The sequence below is a fragment of the Canis aureus genome, chromosome 6 (assembly GCF_053574225.1).
Source record: "Canis aureus isolate CA01 chromosome 6, VMU_Caureus_v.1.0, whole genome shotgun sequence".
In the NCBI taxonomy this organism is placed as follows: domain Eukaryota; kingdom Metazoa; phylum Chordata; class Mammalia; order Carnivora; family Canidae; genus Canis; species Canis aureus.
This window is the reverse complement of record NC_135616.1, coordinates 36,312,789-36,334,632: the sequence shown is the minus strand read 5'-3', so window position 1 is coordinate 36,334,632 and position 21,844 is coordinate 36,312,789. Positions and strand designations below refer to the sequence as shown.

General features: G+C 48.2%; 1 protein-coding gene across 4 annotated transcripts in view; it reads left to right on the top strand.

The window, feature by feature from the left end:
• Positions 1–21,844, top strand: part of LOXHD1 (lipoxygenase homology PLAT domains 1) — a 167,246-nt gene that overhangs the window by 104,676 nt on the left and 40,726 nt on the right. The window contains exons 22-29 of one of the 4 annotated variants that reach the window (XM_077900660.1): positions 3,393–3,559; positions 4,250–4,354; positions 7,052–7,180; positions 8,288–8,452; positions 12,217–12,398; positions 16,670–16,786; positions 17,786–17,948; positions 21,567–21,721. In XM_077900660.1, coding sequence (XP_077756786.1) covers positions 3,393–3,559; positions 4,250–4,354; positions 7,052–7,180; positions 8,288–8,452; positions 12,217–12,398; positions 16,670–16,786; positions 17,786–17,948; positions 21,567–21,721 — 1,183 coding nt within the window. Of the gene's footprint in view, positions 1–3,392; positions 3,560–4,249; positions 4,355–7,051; positions 7,181–8,287; positions 8,453–12,216; positions 12,399–16,669; positions 16,787–17,785; positions 17,949–18,471; positions 18,589–21,566; positions 21,722–21,844 lie in introns of those variants that run through there. The other 3 variants (XM_077900657.1, XM_077900658.1, XM_077900659.1) reach the window with 3 other exon arrangements.

Sequence of the window (21,844 nt, the reverse complement as noted above, 5' to 3'; positions counted from 1 at the left end):
ATGTGGGATTTAGGATTTTACCCCGTATGTTGTCTTGAACTAGCACATCTTTGTCAAGTCATTCACTCATTGGCTTTGCTACTTTCTCACCCCTTTCTTACCCTACTTTCATACCCCTGGACTTGTTGATTAAGTGACATTGTGTCATATTTTCCTTCCTCCTTTAATACTTTAGATGCCTTTTTGATCTGCAACAAAAGCGAATGCACTCAAGTTCAAAGAGGAAGAGGCAAATGCTACAAGTTAGGAATATATTTAGTGTCCTGAGTTTTGTCCACATTTAGTCTAATTATGTTATGCTTTCTCTGCTTGTCTTCAGCCCTAAGACATAGGCTCCCATTTTGACTGTGGACTTGAGGAGCCCATAAGATTCTTAAAGACAGATGCTATTAGATGGGCTTTCCAGAGACAGTTGAACAAAAAACTTGTTGGACTTTTTCCCTTTACATTTCACCTAGAGGTGTTACCTGGAACCCCTCACTCCTCCAGGGACCTTGGAATGTTGAGACAGGAGACCACACAGATGATTTTACCTGGCCTTCTTGGTGGTAGAACTCAGGGCCTAGGGGTCTGCAGCTTTTTAGGGGAAGAGCAGGGACACAAACCCTGAATTTCTAAGTTCTGGATTCATGCTCTTGTGGCCATGCCACTCCACCAGTATCACCTGCTGACCTACTTGACATGGTCCAGCCCTTGTTCACAAAATGGAGAGGTCCATACAAAATTATATACATTTTAAACCTTAAGCTTTTCAGTCTTAATGTTTTTACATTTGATTGAAACCTGTACTTTGAGTGATCCCAAGATTTGCTTCAAAAATCAGTTTAAACCTCCTTCTCACCCAAGCCCTTCCCTTCCTTCCAGTGCCCTTGCTTAAGCAGGGTGCTGAGCATACCTGGCCAGTGCACCTTCCCACCGCTTTTCTCTTTTGCTCCTTCAAAATTCCTGGCAACTCCCCTCCCCAGTACCCAGAGACCTGGTTGAGCAGGATTTATTCCTGTGGGAGGAAGGGGTAGGGGAATCCTACAATAAATCTTCTGTGGGTACTTTTTGGCACCATGGGATAGAGGCTAAAGGCCCAGCCCCTGCTGTGGCTCTGCCCACCCAGGGAGATGAATCTGAGACAAGAGCTGGGAAGAAATGCTGCCACTCTGGCCATGCTCAGCCACCCAGCTGACTGGCTTTGAGGTCCCAGTACAGGTACCTCAGGGACAGTGGACAGGGCGCTCCCTGAAAGCCAGCCTCTGCTTCCCTGCACTTGCGTGTGCTTGGCAGGCGTGGGCAGGCGTGTGCCATACTCCTTGGGTCTATCTGACTTGTTTCTCTCCCACAATAAGTCTCCCACTCCTTCTTTGTGTCTCTTTCTCCCTCTGTCCTTGTTCTGTTTCAACTTCCCACTCTCATTGTCTTTGCCTCTGCCCCAACCCCACTCCTTTCTTTATTTCTGTCTCTCCTTTAATTGGCCATAATTTAGAGCTAAAGCCTATTATTCATAAGTTATTTGGTTGAATAAAAATGTAACTTTCTCGTTCATAATTTAAAGACCGGGAAGTGGAACAATATGCATTTTTCACTTAAACATTAATTAAACTGCAATTTAGGCTACATCACCCTTAGTTGAGCTCCTCCCTCCCTTTGACCCTCTAACATGTTGGCGCTGGGAAGCTATAATGTTTATAGGGGAACTTGGGGCTCTGAGGTGAGACGCTCAGCCCATACTACTTCCTCTTTTCCAGACTGACTAGTCCCTGAATGCATCTTCAGCATCCAGACTGGTGGGAAGGGGTGGAGTTGGGGTGGAATGGCCTCAGTTTACAGATGCACTGGCCGCATTCTCTGACCCTCTAGGTTGTTCTGGGAGCTTGGGCACCCGGGGAGAGCCGTCCAGGCACAGGCTCTGGAGATCCCACGCATGGGCAGAGGAGAAACAAAGGGAAGTACAATAATAAGAATAACAACAGCAGTACTATTAGCAAATTCTTACTGAGAGCCAGGCATTTTTATAGGCACTTTAAAATGTTTAGCTCACATAATCCTCATAACAACTGAAGAAGCAATATGATCCTCATTTTACAGAATGGTAAACTGAAGCAGAGGAGGGTTGCCGGATAAACTACAGAATGGCCAGTTAAATCTGAAGGGATGTTATACTTAGGCTAAAACCTTATTCACTGCTTCTCTGGAATTCAGATTTAACTGGGAGACCTGTGATTTTATTGGCTAAATCTGGCAATCCTAACACAGAGAGGCAAAGAAACTTGCTCAAGGTCATATAACTGTAAGTGGCAGAGCCAGGAGTCAAACCCAGTATGGCTGTAGAGGCGGATCCTTAATTACCCCATGTTGCGATCTCTGTCATCCCTGGTCCCCCCTTCCCTTTGTCTAGGTATCCCCACTTCAATGGGCTCAGCCTCTACACTGAAGGATCTAACTTGGGTGATCCTTCCCTAGGTGGTGCCAGCTGCCTGCTGTGCCACCTCCTTAGCCACACTCTGTACCTTTCAGAAGCATAATTGGGTTACCATTCCATGAAAATTCATTTATTCAGCCCTTAGGTATTAAACACCTACTATGTACAATATTCTCTGCTAAAGTAGCTTTTAGCTTTGCTATCAGGTTCATTCTAGAAAAGGCTGGTATAGTCCCTGGAAGCTCTTCTTCTAGATACCTCCGATGTGACCCTGAGAGAAAGTTTGATATGCTCTAGGCACTGTGACACAGCCGTTTTCAATGGGGTGTCTTCAGACTATGTTCCCATGTTTGTTGTCTGCTCCAGGCAAGTGACTCTAATGGGGTGATCCCCAGGCTAGGTAGGATGGGAGGGCCATGCTTTTGGGGAAGGGGAGGAAGGCCCCTGAGAGCCTCTCATTTTGCAGCCCAGCACTGCTCCTTCATGAGATGCTCCTTTGTTGTTGTTGTTGTTGTTGTTAACTTTCTTTTTTTTTTTACATTTTTTATTTAAATTCAATTTTCCAACATATAGTCTAACACCCAGTGCTCATCCCATCACGTGCCCTCCTCAGTACCCATCACCCAGTTACCCCATCCTCTCCCCCCTTCTGCAACCCTTTGTTTTTTCCCAAAGTTAGGAGTCTCTCATGGTTTGTCTCCCTCTCTAATTTTTCCCCACTCAGAGACCTTTCTTTTTTTTTTTTTTAATTTTTATTTATTATTTATGATAGTCACACAGAGAGAGAGAGAGAGAGAGAGAGAGAGGCAGAGAGAGAAGCAGGCTTCATGCACTGGGAGCCTGATGTGGGATTCGATCCCGGGTCTCCAGGATCATGCCCTGGGCCAAAGGCAGGCGCCAAACCACTGCGCCACCCAGGGATCCCCCTCAGAGACCTTTCTAAAGAGACATTCCCAACCTTTCCTCATTCTCCACCCCACAGGTACTACTTTCCATGCCAACGCTGGCTGGCAGTGGAGGAGGATGATGGCCAGCTGTCCCGGGAGCTGTTGCCAGTGGACGAGTCCTATGTGCTGCCAAGCGAGGATGAGGAGGGTGGGGGTGGTGGTGACAACAACCCCCTTGACAACCTGGCCCTGGAGCAGAAAGGTTTCCTAAGCTAGAGCTGGTTTCTTCCCTCCAGCATCCCTCCCTTCTGCCTCTCCTCCATCCCAGGTTTCCATCTTCCCTTCCCCTGTGGGCTCCGGGCAACTCCTTCCCTGGCAATGTACTGCTTTCTCCTTGCTCCATGGCAAGAGTGGGGAGGTGACAAGACATGTCCCAACATCTCTAGCATAGGTCTGAGTGTAAAATACATGGCTTAGCATGGAGTTACTGTCAGAAATGGAGTGGAATAGAATGGAATGAACTAGGATAGGAGAAGATAGGATAGGCTAGAATAGAATAGTTGTGGCTGGCTCTGATTTGGTTTTGTGTCCTCCCCTCCAGGCACATTATAAGCTCTCAATACATTTTTGTCAAGGGAAAGAATGAACTTTCAAGGACTCCCTTGAAACTCGCATCCCTAAAACTCTTCCCAACCAAGAGGAGTCAGACCAGGCTTCCGGCTGATGAGCTCAATTCTCTCCTAAGCATCCTGCAACTCTATTGATTGAGAGCTTCCTGTGTGAGCTGGAGGTGGGGGAGAGAGACCTCATCTCTGCCTTGAGGAAGTTTCCAGACTAAAGGCAACTGCAAAAAACACATGCTGCAAATAAATTTATTTGAATTTGTTTTTCCCTCCTCCCTCTGTGGGAAGGGCAATTTACCACTCACTTCTCCACACTCCTCTCCCGGCAGACAAATCTACCACATTCTCAGTGACCGTAAAGACTGGAGACAAGAAGAATGCAGGCACAGATGCCAATGTCTTCATCACACTCTTCGGCACACAAGACAACACTGGTAAGAAAGCAACGCAAGGCTGAAGCTCACCCACATTCCTTCCCAAGGAGACTAGGAGATTCAACAGAACTTTCCAAGGAAATCCTGGTCATGCCTCTCTTTTTCTCTCTTTAAAAATTTCTTCTTGAGAATTCCTCTTTACTGTTCTTACTTTATTTTATTGTGGGAAGTACACTTACCATGGGATCTATCTTCTTAACAAATTTTAGATGTATAATGAATGCATCCCTGTTGACTGAATACAGATTGTAGAGCAGATCTCTGTAGCTCATTACTCTTACCAAAGTGAAAATGTGCTGGTTGACTAATAACTCCCCACCTTCTCCTTTCCCTAGTTCCTGGTAACCACCATCCCATTTTATGAATTTGACTATTTTGGATGCTTTGTATAAGTGGAATCATGCTATATTTGTTTTTCTGTGTCTGCCTTATTTCACTCAGTGAAATGTCTTCGAGGACCATCCACATTGATACATGTTAGAGAATTTCCTTCTTTTTTAGGGCTGAATAGTGTTCCACTGTATGCATATATCACATTTTTAAAAATCTGCCCATCAATTAATAGACACTCAGAATTTCCCCACAGTGCTATAATGAACATGGTCATGCTAATATCTTTTCAAGATCTTGGTTTCAGTTCTTTTGGATATATACCCAGAAGTGGGATTGCTGGATCATATGGTAGTTCTATTTTTAATTTTTTTTAGGATTTTTCATACTGTTTTCCATAGCAACTACACCATTTTGCATTCCCACCAACTGTGTACAAGGGTTCCAGTTTCTTCACATCCTCACCAGCTGTTGCCTTTTGATTTTTGATGGTAGCCATCCAAACAGGTGTGAGGTGAGATCTCATTGTGGTTTTGATTTGCATTTCCCTGGTGCTTGGTGACAGTGAACATTTTGTTTGTATACTGTGGGCCATTTGTATGTCTTTGGAGAAATGTTTATTTAAGTCTTTAGCCCATTTTTATTTTATTTTATTTCATTTTTAAAAGATCTTATTTATTGATTCATGAAACACACACACACACACACAGATAGAGAGAGAGGCAGAGACATAGGCAGAGAGAGAAGCGGGCTCCATGGAGGGAGCCCAATGTGGGACTCGATCCTAGGACTCCAGGATCACACCCTGAGCCAAAGGCAGATGCCCAACCACTGAGCCACCCAGGCGTCCCTTTAGCCCATTTTAAAAGTTAGGTTATTAGTTTTTTGTTATGGAGTTGTAAGATATTTTTTAAGGAACCCCCCATCAGATATATGGTTTGCAAATATTTTCACCCATCCTATAGGTTGCCTTTTCATTCTGTTGATTATTTTCTTTGCTGTGCAGAAGCTTTTCAGTTTGATGCAACCCCACTTCTTTATTTTAATTTTTGTTGCCTAATACTTTTGAGATCATATCCATGAAACCATTGCCAAGACCAATGTCACGGAGTTTTCCCCCATGTTTTCTTCTACAAGTTTTACAGTTTCAGGTCTTATGTTTAAATCTACAATCCATTTTGAGTTGGTTTTTGTGTATGGTGAAAGATAAGGACCCACATTCATTCTTTTACATGTAGATTTCCAGTTTTCTCAGCACAGTTGATGGAAGAGACTGACCTTTTCCTGTTGTGTATGCATGTCTCACACTTTTGACAGATTGCATACAACCAGCCCTATTGGGGGGCCAATTCCTTTTTTCTTAAAAATCTCCATGTGAGGGATACCTGGGTCCTTCAGTTAGTTAGCATCCAACTGTTGATTTTGGCTCAGGTCATGATCTGAGGATCCTAGGTTCAAGTCCCATGTTGGCCTCCAAGCTCAGCAGGGACCATGAGGATTCTCTTTCTCTCACCCTCTGCTCTTCCCCTTACTCACGCACGTACCCCCCGCCAAATAAATCTTAAAAAAAAAAAAAACTCCATGTGAGGTGACTTGTCTACCTGGATTGTGAACTTTGGTTCCTTTAGAGATTCCTTCTAAATCTTACTAAGTCAGTCCTACTATACTCCAGGGGGCAGAGAGCCCTCTGTCATCTTTCCTGTCCTCATTGCTATGTCTACCACTCTAGAAGTATTTGGAAGCCATATGAATCATCTTCCCTTCAGCATCCTCTCCTTAGGCAATGGTGCCTGATCCTATAGTCATTCTTTCTCTAGGCCTTTCTGAAACTTTTCAGCATTTTCTGTGTCCTTCCTGGAGGCATCACTCTCTTTACCTTTTGAGACCATAATGAAGGACCTCCCGGTCCAAACAGTGACTGGTCTGTTCTCCGTGACTTCTGCCAGCTTTATCCTGTTCAAGGGTCCCCCTGGAACTCCAGGGAGCAAGGGGAGAGTGATTTTGTCACTGGCTTTCTCCCCATGTGGAGAAACATGAGGAGGATGGAAGCAGAGCTGACACTAACTTAGGGCCCTACCACTTTCTCCTGGATGGTCTTGAATAAGACCTCTTGATGTGTTTCCTGTCCTTGAGATACAAATTAAAAATAAAAATACATACCTTGAAGACTAATTACAAATCTCAATAAAATGACACCCCCCCAAATTGCCAAATGTATAAAAGTGCCTGGTGGATAGAACTTGCACGATCTAAATTTTGTGAAAGTTAGAAAAATTTGGTCATTACAAGGAGGGACTAAGGGGACAGTCAGAATAGATTTGAAGGTCTCAGGACCAGCCAGTCACATGAGGGTCATTTGGTTGGCAGGAATGACCCTCCTGAAATCCTCCAAGACCAACAGTGACAAGTTTGAAAGGGACAGCATTGAAATCTTCACAGTGGAGACGCTGGACCTGGGAGATCTGTGGAAAGTCAGGATTGGTCATGACAACACAGGTCTGGTTTCCCACTCCCTCTGTTTTCTGCTAAGAATATAAGGACCATAGACAGGTCCCTGTGGGTTTCTGGGAAAGAATGTGCAAGAAACTTGGATGTCATCTGCCTTCCATTATGACAGTTTCCTCAGTCCCTTCAGCCCAGTGGAGCCCTGGCTGCATGCAGAGATCCTAGTCTATTTGGCCTGGGCTGGGGCCTGGACACCAGTGATTTCCCCAAACCCCTATCCTCAGTTATTTCATTGTGTAGCCACATTTGAGAATCCTCTATCTAGCTCAGTGGTACTCCAACTTTAGTGAGCAACAGAATCATCTTGGGGAGTTGTTAAACATAGGTTTCTGGGCCCCACCCACACAGGCATTGATTCAGTAGGTTTAGGGTGGGGGCTGAGCATTTATATTTCTCACACATGATGCTAGGACTGCTGGACTCCATTTTGAGAACGACTGATCTAGTCAATTCTTTCCAGAACCCACTGACACTACTGCCAAAGTTTGTTCTCTCTTAGTAAAGAAGGACTTTTTTTTTTTTTTGGTCTTTTAACTAAGTATTTTAAACCTAAGGAAGGAGGCCCTGTTGCTGGCCTCTGGGATGCAGAAACAAAATTCTCTGCTCAGCTCCCATTTCCTTCATTAAACCTGATCACTCATCTTTCTGGAGAAGACCATCACTCCTTCACAAATTTCCCTTCCCTTCTTGTACCACACACTGAGGCCAGGGAGCTCAGAGTGTCTTCCTTGTTCCTGGGTGAAATTATGAAATCCTTGTTAACACAGGCTCTCTTTGGCATCTCTGAATTCCCTATTTAGAGAGTCTTCCACCCTGGACAGTATGCTAGCTGTCACCTCCTGTCACCTCCTCCCCAGGCTCCTTTGCTCTTGCTAATTTCACTGACAGCAGCCTGGAGTGTGATCTAGCTTCAGCTGGGTATACATCTGAACAAGAAGCATTTTAGCAAAGCCTCTCAGTGACAGGAAAGGCATGCGCATGGTATAGCTATAGACGTCAACCACAGGGCGGGAAAGAATGTGTGGAGTCCCTGAAGTTGCCCACAGCAAGCCATCTCTGGGGAGCTCCTTGGTGGGTTCTGTGTCTCCTTCTCTCCAGGCAAAGCTCCAGGCTGGTTTGTAGACTGGGTAGAGGTGGACGCCCCATCCCTTGGGAAGTGCATGACTTTCCCCTGTGGCCGCTGGCTGGCAAAGAATGAAGACGACGGAGCCATCGTCAGGGACCTCTTCCACGCAGAGCTTCAGACAAGGCTGTACACACCATGTAGGAAGCATACACGGCAAGGCTGGCCCTCTTCCCAAACCCCGTCACCCACTATCTCAACTTGGTCACCCACTATCTCAACTTGGTCCTGGTCCCTCCTCCAGCCCTTCCCTGGGCCAGGCTCATCTTGGAGATTTGGGTCTCTCACTCCTCTCTCTCCCTGGGCCTTCTGTGGGCTATGGGCAGTGTCCTGGGTCCAGGGTAAGGAAATAGGAGCTTAGACCAACTTCTACCCAAAGCAGCTGGTAACAACATGCAGCAAGCCTCTCTGGTGCTTGATTTCCTTGTAAGACCCAAAAGGAAAGAAAGATAAAAGTCTAACTGAGAAGTCATTATCAGCCCCATCGCCAATCTTCAGCCCGGTTGGTAACAGGACAAAGAAATCACTCTTACCAGACTTTATTCTGATGGCGGCCGGGGGGGGGGGGGAGGGTGGCGGGGGGAGAAAGAACTTGAAAAGATGATAAATGTGATTCTTTTCACCCAATTAAAGAAATGGAGGCAGGGGAACAATTTGGTAAAATTCCAACATTTCCTCTCCAGTGTCATCAGAAAGTATATATTCAATGTTTATGAATATGTAGGTACGTACTAGGTGCTGGGAATCAAACTGAATTCAACCAAACTATAAACATCTGTCTGAATATGCTCATATTAGAACCAAACCCACAGAATACAATTTTTTCTAAACAAATAATTAGTTATACCAAAAGATTTCCCCCCAAACATCTCATTATTACAAAGTATGAATGAGTAATGAATTTTTTTTTTGCCTGAAGCAATTAAACTGGAAAAGACTCAATCCATCAAGATATTTTCTGGTCCAAAGCCTGAAATAAAGTGACATTTCCCTCTAGCAAAATCTCTGCACATACAAAACAAACCCTGGATCCAGCCACTGCCCCAAGGAGCCGCCTTCAGTCTAGGACACATATTTACCCGGCAGATGTACGCAGAACTGGCAGCAGGACTGCGTGAGACTCTTCGAAACAAAAGTAGCTGTTTCTCCCTTCATGCCCTAGGACAGGCCTTGCTCTGAATTTGTATGGCCTGATCTTGGGTATATTCAGTTCTAGGCTGATACTACAACAAGTCCATTTGCTCTTGTCTTAGACTCACATTTACAAAGAAAAAAAAATACAGAAGAGGCTTCCTTTCCACCTGGGAGAGCTATGGAGGCAGCTTCAGAGTACAGGTCTCACCAGGCAGGTGCATGGAAGGGAGTATCTACTGCTCAGAACCTATTATTTGGGAGAGATCTTGAGGGCCCACATCCAGGGAGCTCCAGGTACTGCGGAGATGCAGTCCCAGGAGAGGTGGCTGGGCGTCATTCTCAGGGGCCTAGAAGGCTTAGACCTAGATTCAGTAGTTCGGCAAGGCTTCCCAATATATGTGAAACCAGAAGAATAGAACAAGATGGCTCTGCTTCCAGACCATCTGAAATGTGCTGCCTATACAAGTAGAGGTCCATTAGGAAGAGGACCACTGTGATGATGTGAGTGTATAGGCTCCACACAGCGTGGAGCCCTGCAGGTCAGATTCATGCCATGTCAGGGCTGAGAGGCACCTTAACCCTTAGCCTGTGTTCTGAGGATTGCTGGTATCAAAGAGGGTGTCTCAGTGTCGCTAGTGGAAAAGGAGAAGGGATGAGAGAGAACAGTTTCCCAGTTCATACCATCCAGAGCAGCTCCTCAGCTTTAAAAAGTCAAATTTTTTTCTGAACATTCGTCCTAAAGGTATTTCAAAGAACTGCACAGAAATATTCCACTGAAAATTAATTTCGGTTAAACCATCTGAAAACCATAGATTCTGTTAAGCCCTCTCATTTTACAAAGAAAAAGGCCCAGAGAAGTACATCCATTTGTCCAAGGACACACAGCTTCTCAATGGCAGAGACAGAAATAGACCAGGAAACACTCTGAGGCCAGGCCTAGACCAACGAGGGGTGAAAGTGGACTATTCCCACACAGATATTTCTAGGGCTTCTCCCACTGCCAGCTAGTCTCAGGAAAGCTCAAGTCCATTGCAATCTTCTCTGCTCAAGGCCTCCTGGGCCTTAGACCATGGAGACACCCAAGAGGGCTTAAAAGAAGTTGCATCCATTATTACAGTGGCCTGTGTTTCCTCTTAACCTTGGTCAGGGCCCTGTCCAGGCCACTGTGGGAATGGTGATCACCTCCCTGGGCAATTAGGTCCTGGGACTTGTAGGTAGAAGCAGTACTCACGTCCAGTTCATGATAACTGCACCCCTAGAGGTTGACTACACTGGATTTAGGGGTCAGACAAGCCAGGGCTCAAGTTGCAGTTCTACCTCTGACCAGCCGTATGACTTGAGGCAAGTTATTTTACCTCTGAGCCTTGCTTTTCTCATCTCTGAAGAAAAGTATAATATCTCCTCCACAGGTCATTGTGAAGGTTACAGATGAGGAAGGTAGGATGCTTAGTAGAGAGTCTGGCATGAGGCGAGTACTCCATGAATGGCAATTACCATTATTATAGGCCTCACAACTACAATTCTACAGCAGAGTAGCCATCATCATAAACATCATCATAAATGAAAGGACAACTCATTTGCTTTGCAGCAAATTTGGAGAAGGTTGGGGCCACCTGTGAGAAGGTGACTTTTAATGTGATTTCTTTCAAGGTTGAGACCACAGAATAGGGTAGCTTTCTGCTTAAACTGTTTCTCTGGGTTTTTAACATATTTTTTTTATTATTTTGACTTTGAGTATATATACATTTATATATATGTATGCAACAAATAAGTGTCACAAAAAATCTTTACCCTCATTATGTGTAATGTCCCCATAGATGATATTTTTTATTCAATTCTTTTCAATTGAATATATTGAATAGAAAATATCATATTTTTTTTAAATAGTGGTGCCTACCCACTAAACTTATTTTACAACCTGCTAATGGATCTCAATCTGTAGTTAGTGACACATTCTTTTAAACTGCTGGTCTCAAGCTCCAGTGTGAAGTCTGAGTTAAATATTTAGATGACTAGAAATCATCCTGTAGAGAATCTAGGGAGAGATTGGGAATCTGTGTGTTTAATAAGCACCCAAAGAGTTGCTGAGGTGAAGGATCCTCAGCCCACACAGTGGGCAATGCTGGTCTCTACCCATGCTGGCGGCTGCCCACAAGGAAGCTGCTTGCCAACTGTACTGATGAGTCAGCCTCCCTTTTAAGGAGTCCACAAGGTCACCCCTCTTCCCCAGCATCCGACCCAGCAAGGGCCAAGTACATTATGGAGGGTTTGGGAGGGCAGACTAGTGTGGAGCAAGTGACGGCAGGAAGAGGAAGGATTCTCACCCTGTAGACCGCTGACCCAATTGGTCCATTGCTCTCTGAAATATAACCCTCCTGTTTATAGTGTCTATAGCTAAGGATCATGGTGAGGACACATTACAGAAGAGGAAACCGAGGCTCCTAAGTGACTTGCCCAGGTCACACAGAATGTCATGGTAGAGCCCGTGTTTTCAGCCAAACTGCTGTACTAGCTCTGTGATGTAAGAGGCACGGAGACCCTGGTCCTTGGTGACAGGGGCTGTCTGTGGGCAGTAGGCATGACAGGACACTGCCTCTCCCCTCCCCCTGCCTGCGGTTGCTAAGAAACCATGTGAGGGTCTAGGTCCCTGGACAGCAGCTCCTGGTGATGGGGCCCCAGGGCAGTGGTGCCAGTGAAAAGCTTGATCTTGCCCACATTTGTTTTCTGTTCTCACCTCCCCTCTGACTTCACCCCCGTCCACCACCCTCAGTTGTCCCTTACGAGATCATCCTGTACACCAGCGATGTCTTCGCTGCTGGGACAGATGCCAACATCTTCATCGTCATCTATGGCTGTGACGCGGTGTGCACCCAGCAGAAGTACCTTTGCACCAATAAGAGGGAGCAAAAGCTGTTCTTTGAAAGGAAGTCAGCCTCCCGCTTCATTATGGAGGTACCTGGGCTCAGCAGACTGTGGGGGGAGCTGGGACTGGGAGGTAGAGGGGGGCATCAGAAGATCGGGGAAGAAGAGGCCTGCGTCCAGAGGCACCCTGATGGCTGCTGTTAGTAAAGAAGCCAGGCAGTACATCCAGCCTCACTGGGCCTCACTCGGTACATCTGAGTAGCCAGGAGGATGGGACACCTCACCTGCCCCACCAGGACTAGTATCAGGAACTAAGGTGACAATGAGTGGACAGGGTTTGGGGAGACTAGAGGCATAATTCCCTTTCCACTGGGACCATCTCCAGTGCTAGCAACAACACACACATATCCATGGGGAGAGCCTGGCTTCAGACATCCCATATGTTCTCCCCAGCTCCCCTGCTAGCCTAGGGGTTTGCTTGTTCCATGCTTACTATAGGTGTAGGTCATAGCACCTTGACATCTCACTGTCTTTCCTGTGCACTCCACCATGTGCTAGGTTGGGTGGGAGAGACAAGAGAAGGGGGGCACCCAGACTCTGCCTGCAAGGGGCTTGCAGTCCAGGTGGAGGACCCCAGACTTTCACATAAGGCTAACAGAGAGAGTCTGGTCATCCTTAGAATAACTGATCCTGTGGGTATGAAGGCTCAGTCATAGGGCTCTATCCATTAACTCATTCAACCCCCCATAGCAACTCTGGTTTGTAGTTATTCCTGTTTAAAGATAGGGAAAGTGAGGACGGAGTGCTGAGTAGCTTGCATAAATTCACACAGCTAGACTGTAATGGAAGCAGGATTCAGACCCAGGAGAACTGGCTCAGAATACGTGCTCTTAGCCCCTGCAGAACATGAGCCCATGGCATTGAGGGCAAGTAAGGGATTGACTGAACATGTGATGGGTATTCAGAGAAAGAAGGCTCCTTGGATGTGGTGGCTTTGAACTGGACTGAATGCGACTATAAGCAGGGGAAGGCATTCCTAGCAAGGGGAACATTGTGGCCAAGGGCCAGAGGTTTTGGTTTTTGGTTTGAAGCGTGTGGTTTGAAGTTTGGCCAGAGGGACAGCAGGAGGGTGACAGAACGGATAGGGGACTGGCTGAAGCAAGACTTAGAGGGGACAGCTCTGAAGGAAAAGAGCTAGATGTCTCAGGAGTCTGGATGCATCAGATAGCAGAGACCTTTGGAGAAATGTCCCTTATCTTCTGATGGGAAACAAAGTCCAGAGCCCCTTTCTTCTCCCCCGGCCAGTGTCTTTGTTGGGGGACTCCCTGCTCCCTCCCCACCTTCTCTGGGAGCAGTCAGCACTTGTGGGAAGGTTGCCACCTTGGTGGAGTCTTTACTGGGGAAAATTCAAGGGTGATTCATTTATCCACACAAAGCAACAGCTCACCCACTTGAGATGGCCTGGTACATGAGTCATCCCAGCCTGACGCTGTTAGTGGTGGTGGTGGGGCTATGATTACACCTCAGCGTGACTTCCATGGAGTTTTATCAATGAGGTGCCCACTAATCAGCAGCTATAATTTGCCAGTAATTTGTTGCTAAGTTTTTTCTTTTTTCCTTTTCAAATCTATCTGGCTATTGGAGGAATGTGAGAGTCTCGAAACAAATGAAAAAAGCTTCGTGTCCCTGCCTCTCCCTGTCTCTTTTCTGACTGATCTCCAGGTGAGACAGAGAGCGCCGGATGGCAGGCACATAAGCTCAAGTTCTAGGCACATAAGCTCTGGCTCAGACACGAGCTCATGAGCAAGCCACTCCCCCCTTCGTGGCTTTGCCCTAAGACACGGGGAGTGGCTGGGAGAATGGTAATAATAACTAATATTTGTTCCGCACCTGCCTTGTGTTGGCCCTGTTCTGAGCACTTGAAGTAGATCAATTCATGGAGTCTTCATCACCATCACAAGAGTTGGTGGTATGATTATCCTTTCTTACAGCTGCAATGGCAGGTTAAGAAACTTGCTCAGGACATCATAATTAACAAAGGGCAGAGCCAAGATTTGAGCTCAAGCAGTTCAATTCCAGAACCTTGTCTTTCACCTCTTGGGAGAATATTGGGTTTCCTCTGATTCTGGGGCTCTCATGAAGGCCCACCATCCATGGCTAGCAGTCCCCTAGTGACCTCCTTGCTCACTGAGGGTCACAACAGAGATGGTCACCCTGACATGGCATGCATAACTGAGTGGCTAGATGGCTGAGGCTCCAGAAGGACCCTTGAACAGCAGGTCCACACATCTCGAACCTCAGAGGTGGGATGGGGAAGGAGGAGAAGAGGCACTTGCGCAGAGGGAGAGGCAGGTGAATCTTCACTGCTCAAAGCAGCTGGCAGCTCAGTGTCCTCAGGTGGACCTTCTGTGGGCCAAAAGTTTTCTCCATAGCTTCTGTGCCTCTCCCATCATGAGGGAATGAGGCCTCATTAAAAATGTCCAGAGCACTAACATCAGCCTGAAGTCGCCCATCTGTGTTTCATGATCAGACTGCCCCTTGGGGGCTCACTGGGGACACCACTACACCACTCCTAGGGTGCAGCGAGGGTGAGCTGGCCAGTAAAGAGCAGGATGGGGGGACAGTGATGCAAGCAGCAGAAGGCACGGTAGCTATAGCATCCTTTTTAATTCTCATAACTTGCAACAATGTGGTGCCCTGCGGGTTACCCGGAAGGAGAGAATGGTTGACATAAAGAACCATGGCTGGGATCTTAGACCTAGAAGTGACCTCTGAGGGCTACTCTGCTCATGCCTCTGCCTTCAATTGAGGAAGACATTGTTCTCCCCCATTTTATAGATGGTTGAGGAAGACACTGGAAGAGCAAGTGCCTTGCCTCAGATTGCAGGGGTTGTAGGTGGCAGAGCTGTGGCTACAACTGGGAAGGATGAGGGTGGGGATGACAGCAGGGGGAAGTTCTCCAAGCAGTGCTGATGGGCCTGCCCTGGGCTGCCCACTGTGGTAGCCGTGTGGGGAAGAAGGAAACCAGTGGTCGGAAGCTGTTGCAATTCATTTTAGAGTTCACTTCCGTCTGTGGTTATAGACACTTTTCATTTGATGAATGATTTATCACTCAGATGCCATTCACTCATCACGAACCCTCACCCACCCCAGACCTGACTGCCATCTCCTTGCACTGAGAACTTGCCCGTGCTGGCCAGGTGGCCGGCTCTGTAGAGACGCTGCCAGGACACTCAAATTGGCACATCCCCCTCGCCTTATGTCTGGCCACCTCATTGCTTTGATAAAGGATGTGGAGGGATTGGAGGGATCAGTCATTCCTGACAGAGTCCCTCCCCTGCACTCCATGCCGTCGGCTCCAGATGGAAGAGAGAAGAGCTGATAGCTCCTGAATTTCAGGGACTCACTGCGGCACACACACATCAGCTGTCCCATTCAACAGGACTTGCATCCACATGATCATGATTAAAGTTCAACGTTGTGTCTGAGAGAACCTGGCTGTTTTGCAGATGAGGAAATGCTCATTCTTTCATCCTTTCAGCCAATATTTACTGAGCACCAGAGTCTCAGGCTCTGTTGTAGGCTTTGGGGATAGTGGTGAGCACAAACAGGTATGGTGCCTGCCCTTGTAGCTGTCAGTGGTAGAGGACAGGGCATTACACTGATGAATGCAAATTTCCCACTATGAGAAGTACTGGGCTGGGGGTGGGGGGGTGCCATGGGATGTTGTAAGTGCCTGTCATAAAAAGATTTGACTTTCTTGAAGTGGTCAAGGGGGCTTCCCTGAGGAAGTGATCCTCGATCTGAAACCTGAGTGATGAGGTTGAGGTTTAGGTAAGGAAGAAAAAAATGAAGGGGCTGTGGGAGCCAGTGCAAAGGCCCCATGGCAAGAGAATGTCAAGTTTGAGGGACTGGAATTTGAGGGATATAGAAGAGGGGTAGCTGGAGATAGAGGGTCTCCTAGGGGCCAAGATTAAAAGGTCAGGGTGGCAAGACAGGGCATAGGTGGAACCAGAACTCATCTTCTGATACTCAAGTCAGTTCTCAAGCCAAGAACAAGCTGCCACAAGGGTGAGTAATGGAAAACAGAGAGGTGAGCTCCACCATGGAAGGGAAGGATATGGGAAGACAGCCTCCTAGAGGTTGATCGCACTGAGTTCTGGAGTCTAGGCTGATTTTAAGTGGGGAGAGAGGAAGGGAAGCCTTAGCATGGCATGTGAAGAGGAGAGTAGAGGCTGGCTCAGCCGGACAGTGGGGACATCATTCAAAGGGACACCCACCCTGGGGAGGCAGGATATTTCTGAGGTTGTACTTTCCCGGACCTTTCAGCTACCATCTGGTGCATTTTCTCCTTCCCACAGTTAGAGGACGTGGGGGAAATCATTGAGAAAATTCGGATTGGCCATGACAATACGGGCATAAATCCTGGGTGGCACTGCTCCCACGTGGACATCCGCAGGCTCCTCCCAGATAAAGACGTGAGTTTCTGACTGGTCTGTCCTGCTGGAGTATTTTTTACCCCCTTTCCAGAAGAGAATCAAGGCATATTCCTGATAAGAACCTGGCTTTATGGGATGCCTGGGTGGCTCAGTCGGCTAAGCATCCAGCTCTTAATTTCGGCTCAGGTCATGATCTCAGGGTCATGATCTCAGGGTCATGGGATCAAGCCCTGAGTCAGGCTCTGAGCTCAGCAGGGAATCTGCTTGAGATTCTCTCCTTCTGCCCCTCCCTCTACTTGCTTGAGCACTCTCTCTCTCTCTCTCTTTCTTCTTCCCTCTCTCTAAATAAATAGATAAATAAATAAATAAATAAATAAATAAATAAATATTAAAAAAAAAACAGAACCTGCAGCTTATTAAGTTGAGGTAAAATCTGAGGACAGTTCACCCCGCTTGCTCAGAGTGCACGAACCAGCTCAGGTCCAAGGCATAACCTTTCAGAAGCTCATTCAGGGATCAAGGAGGAGGATCTGGGCAGCCCTGTCTCTGCTCCCCACCCCCAGGGCCACACTACTAGTGAGTGACCAAGCATACCCTTCCTGCTCCCCAAGGTCAACTCATAGAAAGAAATCCACCAGCACAGCTTGGCAAGCGTTCTGGAGCCACAGAATTCTAAGCATGGAAGGCTGGTTTCAGTGGTGGCTGTGGTTGAGGGACTTGAGAGCAATTTAACAATCCTGAGCCCCTTCCCTTACTTGTGGAACCCAAGTGTGCGGGATAGGACTCCAATATCTATTTTTAAGTGACCCTGGGAACCCCACCTTCAAGAGCCAACTGCTGATGCAGTTGTTGAAGTCTTTAAGACTGAACCTGCTGGAATCTGGGCTGAGCCCAGCCTCCCCTGTGGCGTGTGTGTAATCTGGGGGTTCTCCATGACCCTCATCCTTGGTCCCCATGACTGTTGACATGCTGAGGAACCACTGACATCAGAAGGCTCCACACACACGACTAATTTCCCTCTTGTTTCCTCATCCCCAGGGCACAGAGACCTTGACTTTCCCTTGTGATCGATGGCTCGCCAAGTCAGAGGATGACAAGAAGACCATTCGAGAATTGGTCCCTTATGACATCTTCACTGAAAAATACATGAGAGATGGGTCCCTAAGGCAAGTCTACAAGGAAGTGGAGGAGCCTCTGGACAGTAAGTGTGGTGCCCTCGTCACAGTCAGCAGCAGCCGTCCCTTGTAGGGCACCTGCCCCGTGCAAGGCTGAGTGTTTGCAGCCAGGAGGCTGGGTGTGTGACTAACTCCAGTTGGTAGAGAGGGTGCCTGAGGCCCACAGAAGTGGTCTAATGTGCTCTCGTTCACACAGCTGATAAATGGCAGGAAAGATGTAAACAGCAGGCAGCCCTGGACGTCCTTCCCTGGCCTGACAGTGGGACACCCCATCCAGATGCCTGTTCACCCGTGCCTGGATTCTCCTGGTCCCCATGGCCTCCCTCTTCTTGGCTTCTCCAGCTACTCCTCTGCAGGCCTGGGTCCTCCCTGCTCTCGAGGGATCCAGCTGTCTCTACTACATATGAATAGAGAAGCATCTTGGACTTGTGTGTAGCTGGAGCTGCACACAGGGGTTTGGTGCAGCCTTGAGCATCCAGGGCCATGGCTTTCTTTTGTCTAAAGTGCAGGTACCTGTGCCCATTCCTCACTGATGCAGGCTTCTCTGCAGGGTCTGCCTCAGCCCGACCACAGCCTCCGTGTGCTTCTCGCTTCACTTGTGGACCGCTCTCTTCTCTTCCCATTTCTCTGACTGGCCCTCTGAGTGCTGTTTTCCTCTTGCGCCAGGTAGTATTGCTCAGACTCAGTCCTCAGCCTTCTTTTCTCCTTTCTTTTTACATTGTGTGTGTATGTGTGTGTGCATATGTGCATGCACAATGGCACCCATGCATGCACACACATTCCTCCCAGGCCACAGGGCCAGTCACACCTCTTTTTTTGACCCACGATGCCATTGTCCTCTCAACCCCCAGGTTATTTGGTCAGCCTTGAATGAGCTTTCAGTGTGTCAGAAATCAAATTCACTTGCGAGAAACAGGCTTTCCCCCATCTATGATACACAAAAGAATACTAAGGATCTCTTCCCGGTGGGCAGTGTAAACGGATCAGAGATTCCCTGAGAGAGCTTGGAGATCCAGCTCACATTTGTGGTGCTGCATTCCCTCTTGGAAACAATGGGAGTAAAATCCAGGATCCCAGGCCCCGTATGGAACCAGGAAGATGTAGACAGCTATGGCTCTAACATTTCCTTTCATCTCAGTTGCTACTTGCTTAGAGATAAAAACAAGCGTCGCCTCTGTAATGTGCCTTTCCAACCCAAATCCCTTTGCTATTAAGTCTGGGGGAAAATTCTCTTTTCTGCTTGGATCCCAGAGGACGCCTCGGAAAGCTGTCCCAAGCGGCACACTTGGGCTGTTCTGTATTAATAACATGCCACAAACCCACTCTGTGCCTGGCGATGTTTCTAGGGAAACATCTTTCCACTGAGAACCGTGTGGCTTGGGTGGGACAAGGAGGGAGGAGGATCCAGAAATAGCCGGATTTGACTGCATAACTGCATTGCTCAGCACCCAGAAGCTGAATCAGTTTTCGCTCCCCCGAGGATTGGAAAGAGCGGTGGGGGTAAGGGGGAGGGGGAGAAGGAGGGCCGCTGGGCCACAGCCCCCGGAGGGTAATGGCACCCCACTCTGGGGCAAGGGCTCATAGAAAAGGTGTAGAGCAGGTCTGAATGCACGGCCAGGAGGTGACTGGGGAGAGAACACACAGGGGAGGACAGTTGATTGTTGTGTCTAAACTGTGACAAGATTCCTAATGTCACCTCCTGTCAGTATGAGCCAGACAGACCTGGGTGCTGTTGACTCTTAAACACCAAAGAGAAGATTTTACTTATTAATGCGATGCATGAAATGCTGACAGATGCTGTGCTGAGCAAGGCAGGAGTGGAGGGCAGAGTGACAGTCCTGGGAGGGGTGCAGGGCGGGGGGCAGGCCCCTGACAGCCATGCTCACAGGGCACTGCGGAGGTCTTCGAAGCAGACTGCCAGGCAGGGAGGGAGGGTGGAGAGGAGGTTTGGAAAGGGCTTGAGGGAGGGGAGCAGAGTTCAGGTTTGCACGTGAGTTTGTGATGTCTCATCAAGGTGGATGTGCCCCCCTAGGTGACAGGGCCATGGATCTAGAGCACAGGAGGGCACTGGGTTGGAGACACAGACTCAGGGGCCTCACAGAAGTCCACGCCCAGGGTGTGCAGGAGGGGAGCTGAAGGAAGCGGGCAGAAGCACGCATCTGAGGGGCGGCAAGAAGATTAGGAACCCCTAAAGCTGCTGCTCCAGAAGGAGCCACCAGAGAGGCAGATGGAGAGCAGGAGAGAATAATGCTGTGGAGTCCAAGGGAAAAAGAGGAAAATAATAGGAACCACGCTGTGGGGGTGAACGTGTTCCACAACTGTGGGTATGAGTAACTCATGTCATCTTCCTTTTCTCGATGTAATTAAATGTGGCCTGGGCCCACTTGCTAGAGTTGGTAAGAAAGTCCATCACTTTAGGGAGAGAGAGAGAATATAGGGAGTCACTATAGGGAGAGAGAATCCGTCTTTTTGAATTTTGAGAGAATCATGAGCCTCCCAGGAGGGGCCTAGCTGCTTAGTCCAGGGCGGGTACTATGGAGAACTGTGTCCTCCTGCCACACAGTGACCATAGCTGCTGGTTCTCCACAGACATGCAAGCGTCATTCCCCTGGGTGGCCAGAAACACCTTGATTTCATTGTGAGACCCTCTCTTCAGCCACGAGGCCTCCTTGCCTCAAGTTCCCAGATAACCCCACAGCCATCTCCCCACCTCCGTGTGCAGGTGAGGGGTCCCTGCCAGCCAAGGGGACTCCAGAGCCCTGCCCTCCTCACAGGCCGGAGAAACCAATCTTCGTCCCAGTCTGGCCACTCCCACCTCTCACCTCAAAGCCACAATTTCCATCCCTTCCCTTGGGAATCAGCCAGCTGAGTCCCTTCTTCTTGGCCTGAAACTCCAAAGCTCATAAGACAGAAGAATCTGGAGAGGAGACAAAGAACTCTTAGCCTTTCCCCCTGGCATGGAAGTTGAAAAGGGAAATACTTTATCCTTCTTCCACGAGCCATTAGCAGCAGAACAAAGACAAGACACTGGCTTATCTTTATTTTCTTTAATAATCTTTAATAGCTGTCCCACCAGTATTTATCCAGCCCTTCCCACAGGCCATGGGAGGTGATGGAGCATGTAGCCGTCACTCTGGGCGGGTGTTGGTCAGCAGAGTTAAAGAATTAATCAAAATAAGGACGTAGACACCATGGGGAAGCTATCATCTCAGAAATATTTGATTTTTTCTGAAGACCATCTAGAAGGAACTGGCGTGAATACTGGTCACCTTCAAACAGGAAGGCGTATTATTGCCCACGTGTCAGGGCAGGTAGATGTAGTGAGCGTGGTGCATGCACACACTTCGGCCCATCCTCCGGCATCTTCCCTCCTGGGAGCGCGGGAAGCCGGAAGGGGAGATAGTGGGTGAGCTGCAGGGAGGAGCCTCCAGCCTCTGGGTCTGGGAGCCACCTGGGTCCAGGTCAGATGGGCAGACTTCCCACGGGCACGTCCTTGTGGATTCGTAGCACAATGTGCACGAGTGGACAGATAAAAGGCAGACACTACCTCCTCCTGCCAGTCCAGTCGTCTCGGTCCTAAAGCCCTGTTATTCTTTTCTTCCCTTTGTCCATCTGTCTGTGCATCTATCTGACTGCCCGGCCAGTCGTGCTGTACTCGGTGCAGATCTTCACGGGGAACGTTCCTGGGGCGGGGACAGATGCCAAGGTCTACATCACCATCTATGGAGATCTGGGGGACACTGGGGAGCGATACCTTGGCAAGTCGGAGAACCGTACCAACAAGTTCGAGAAAGGAACGGTAGGCGGCACACAGCATTTACCCCCTTCCCTCCGGCTCCCGGGTCGGTTGCCTGGAGCTGGCTCTTCTCGGTCCCAGAGGCTGCCCATGAACCCCATGCGGTGCCCTGCTCCCGTGTGGGTG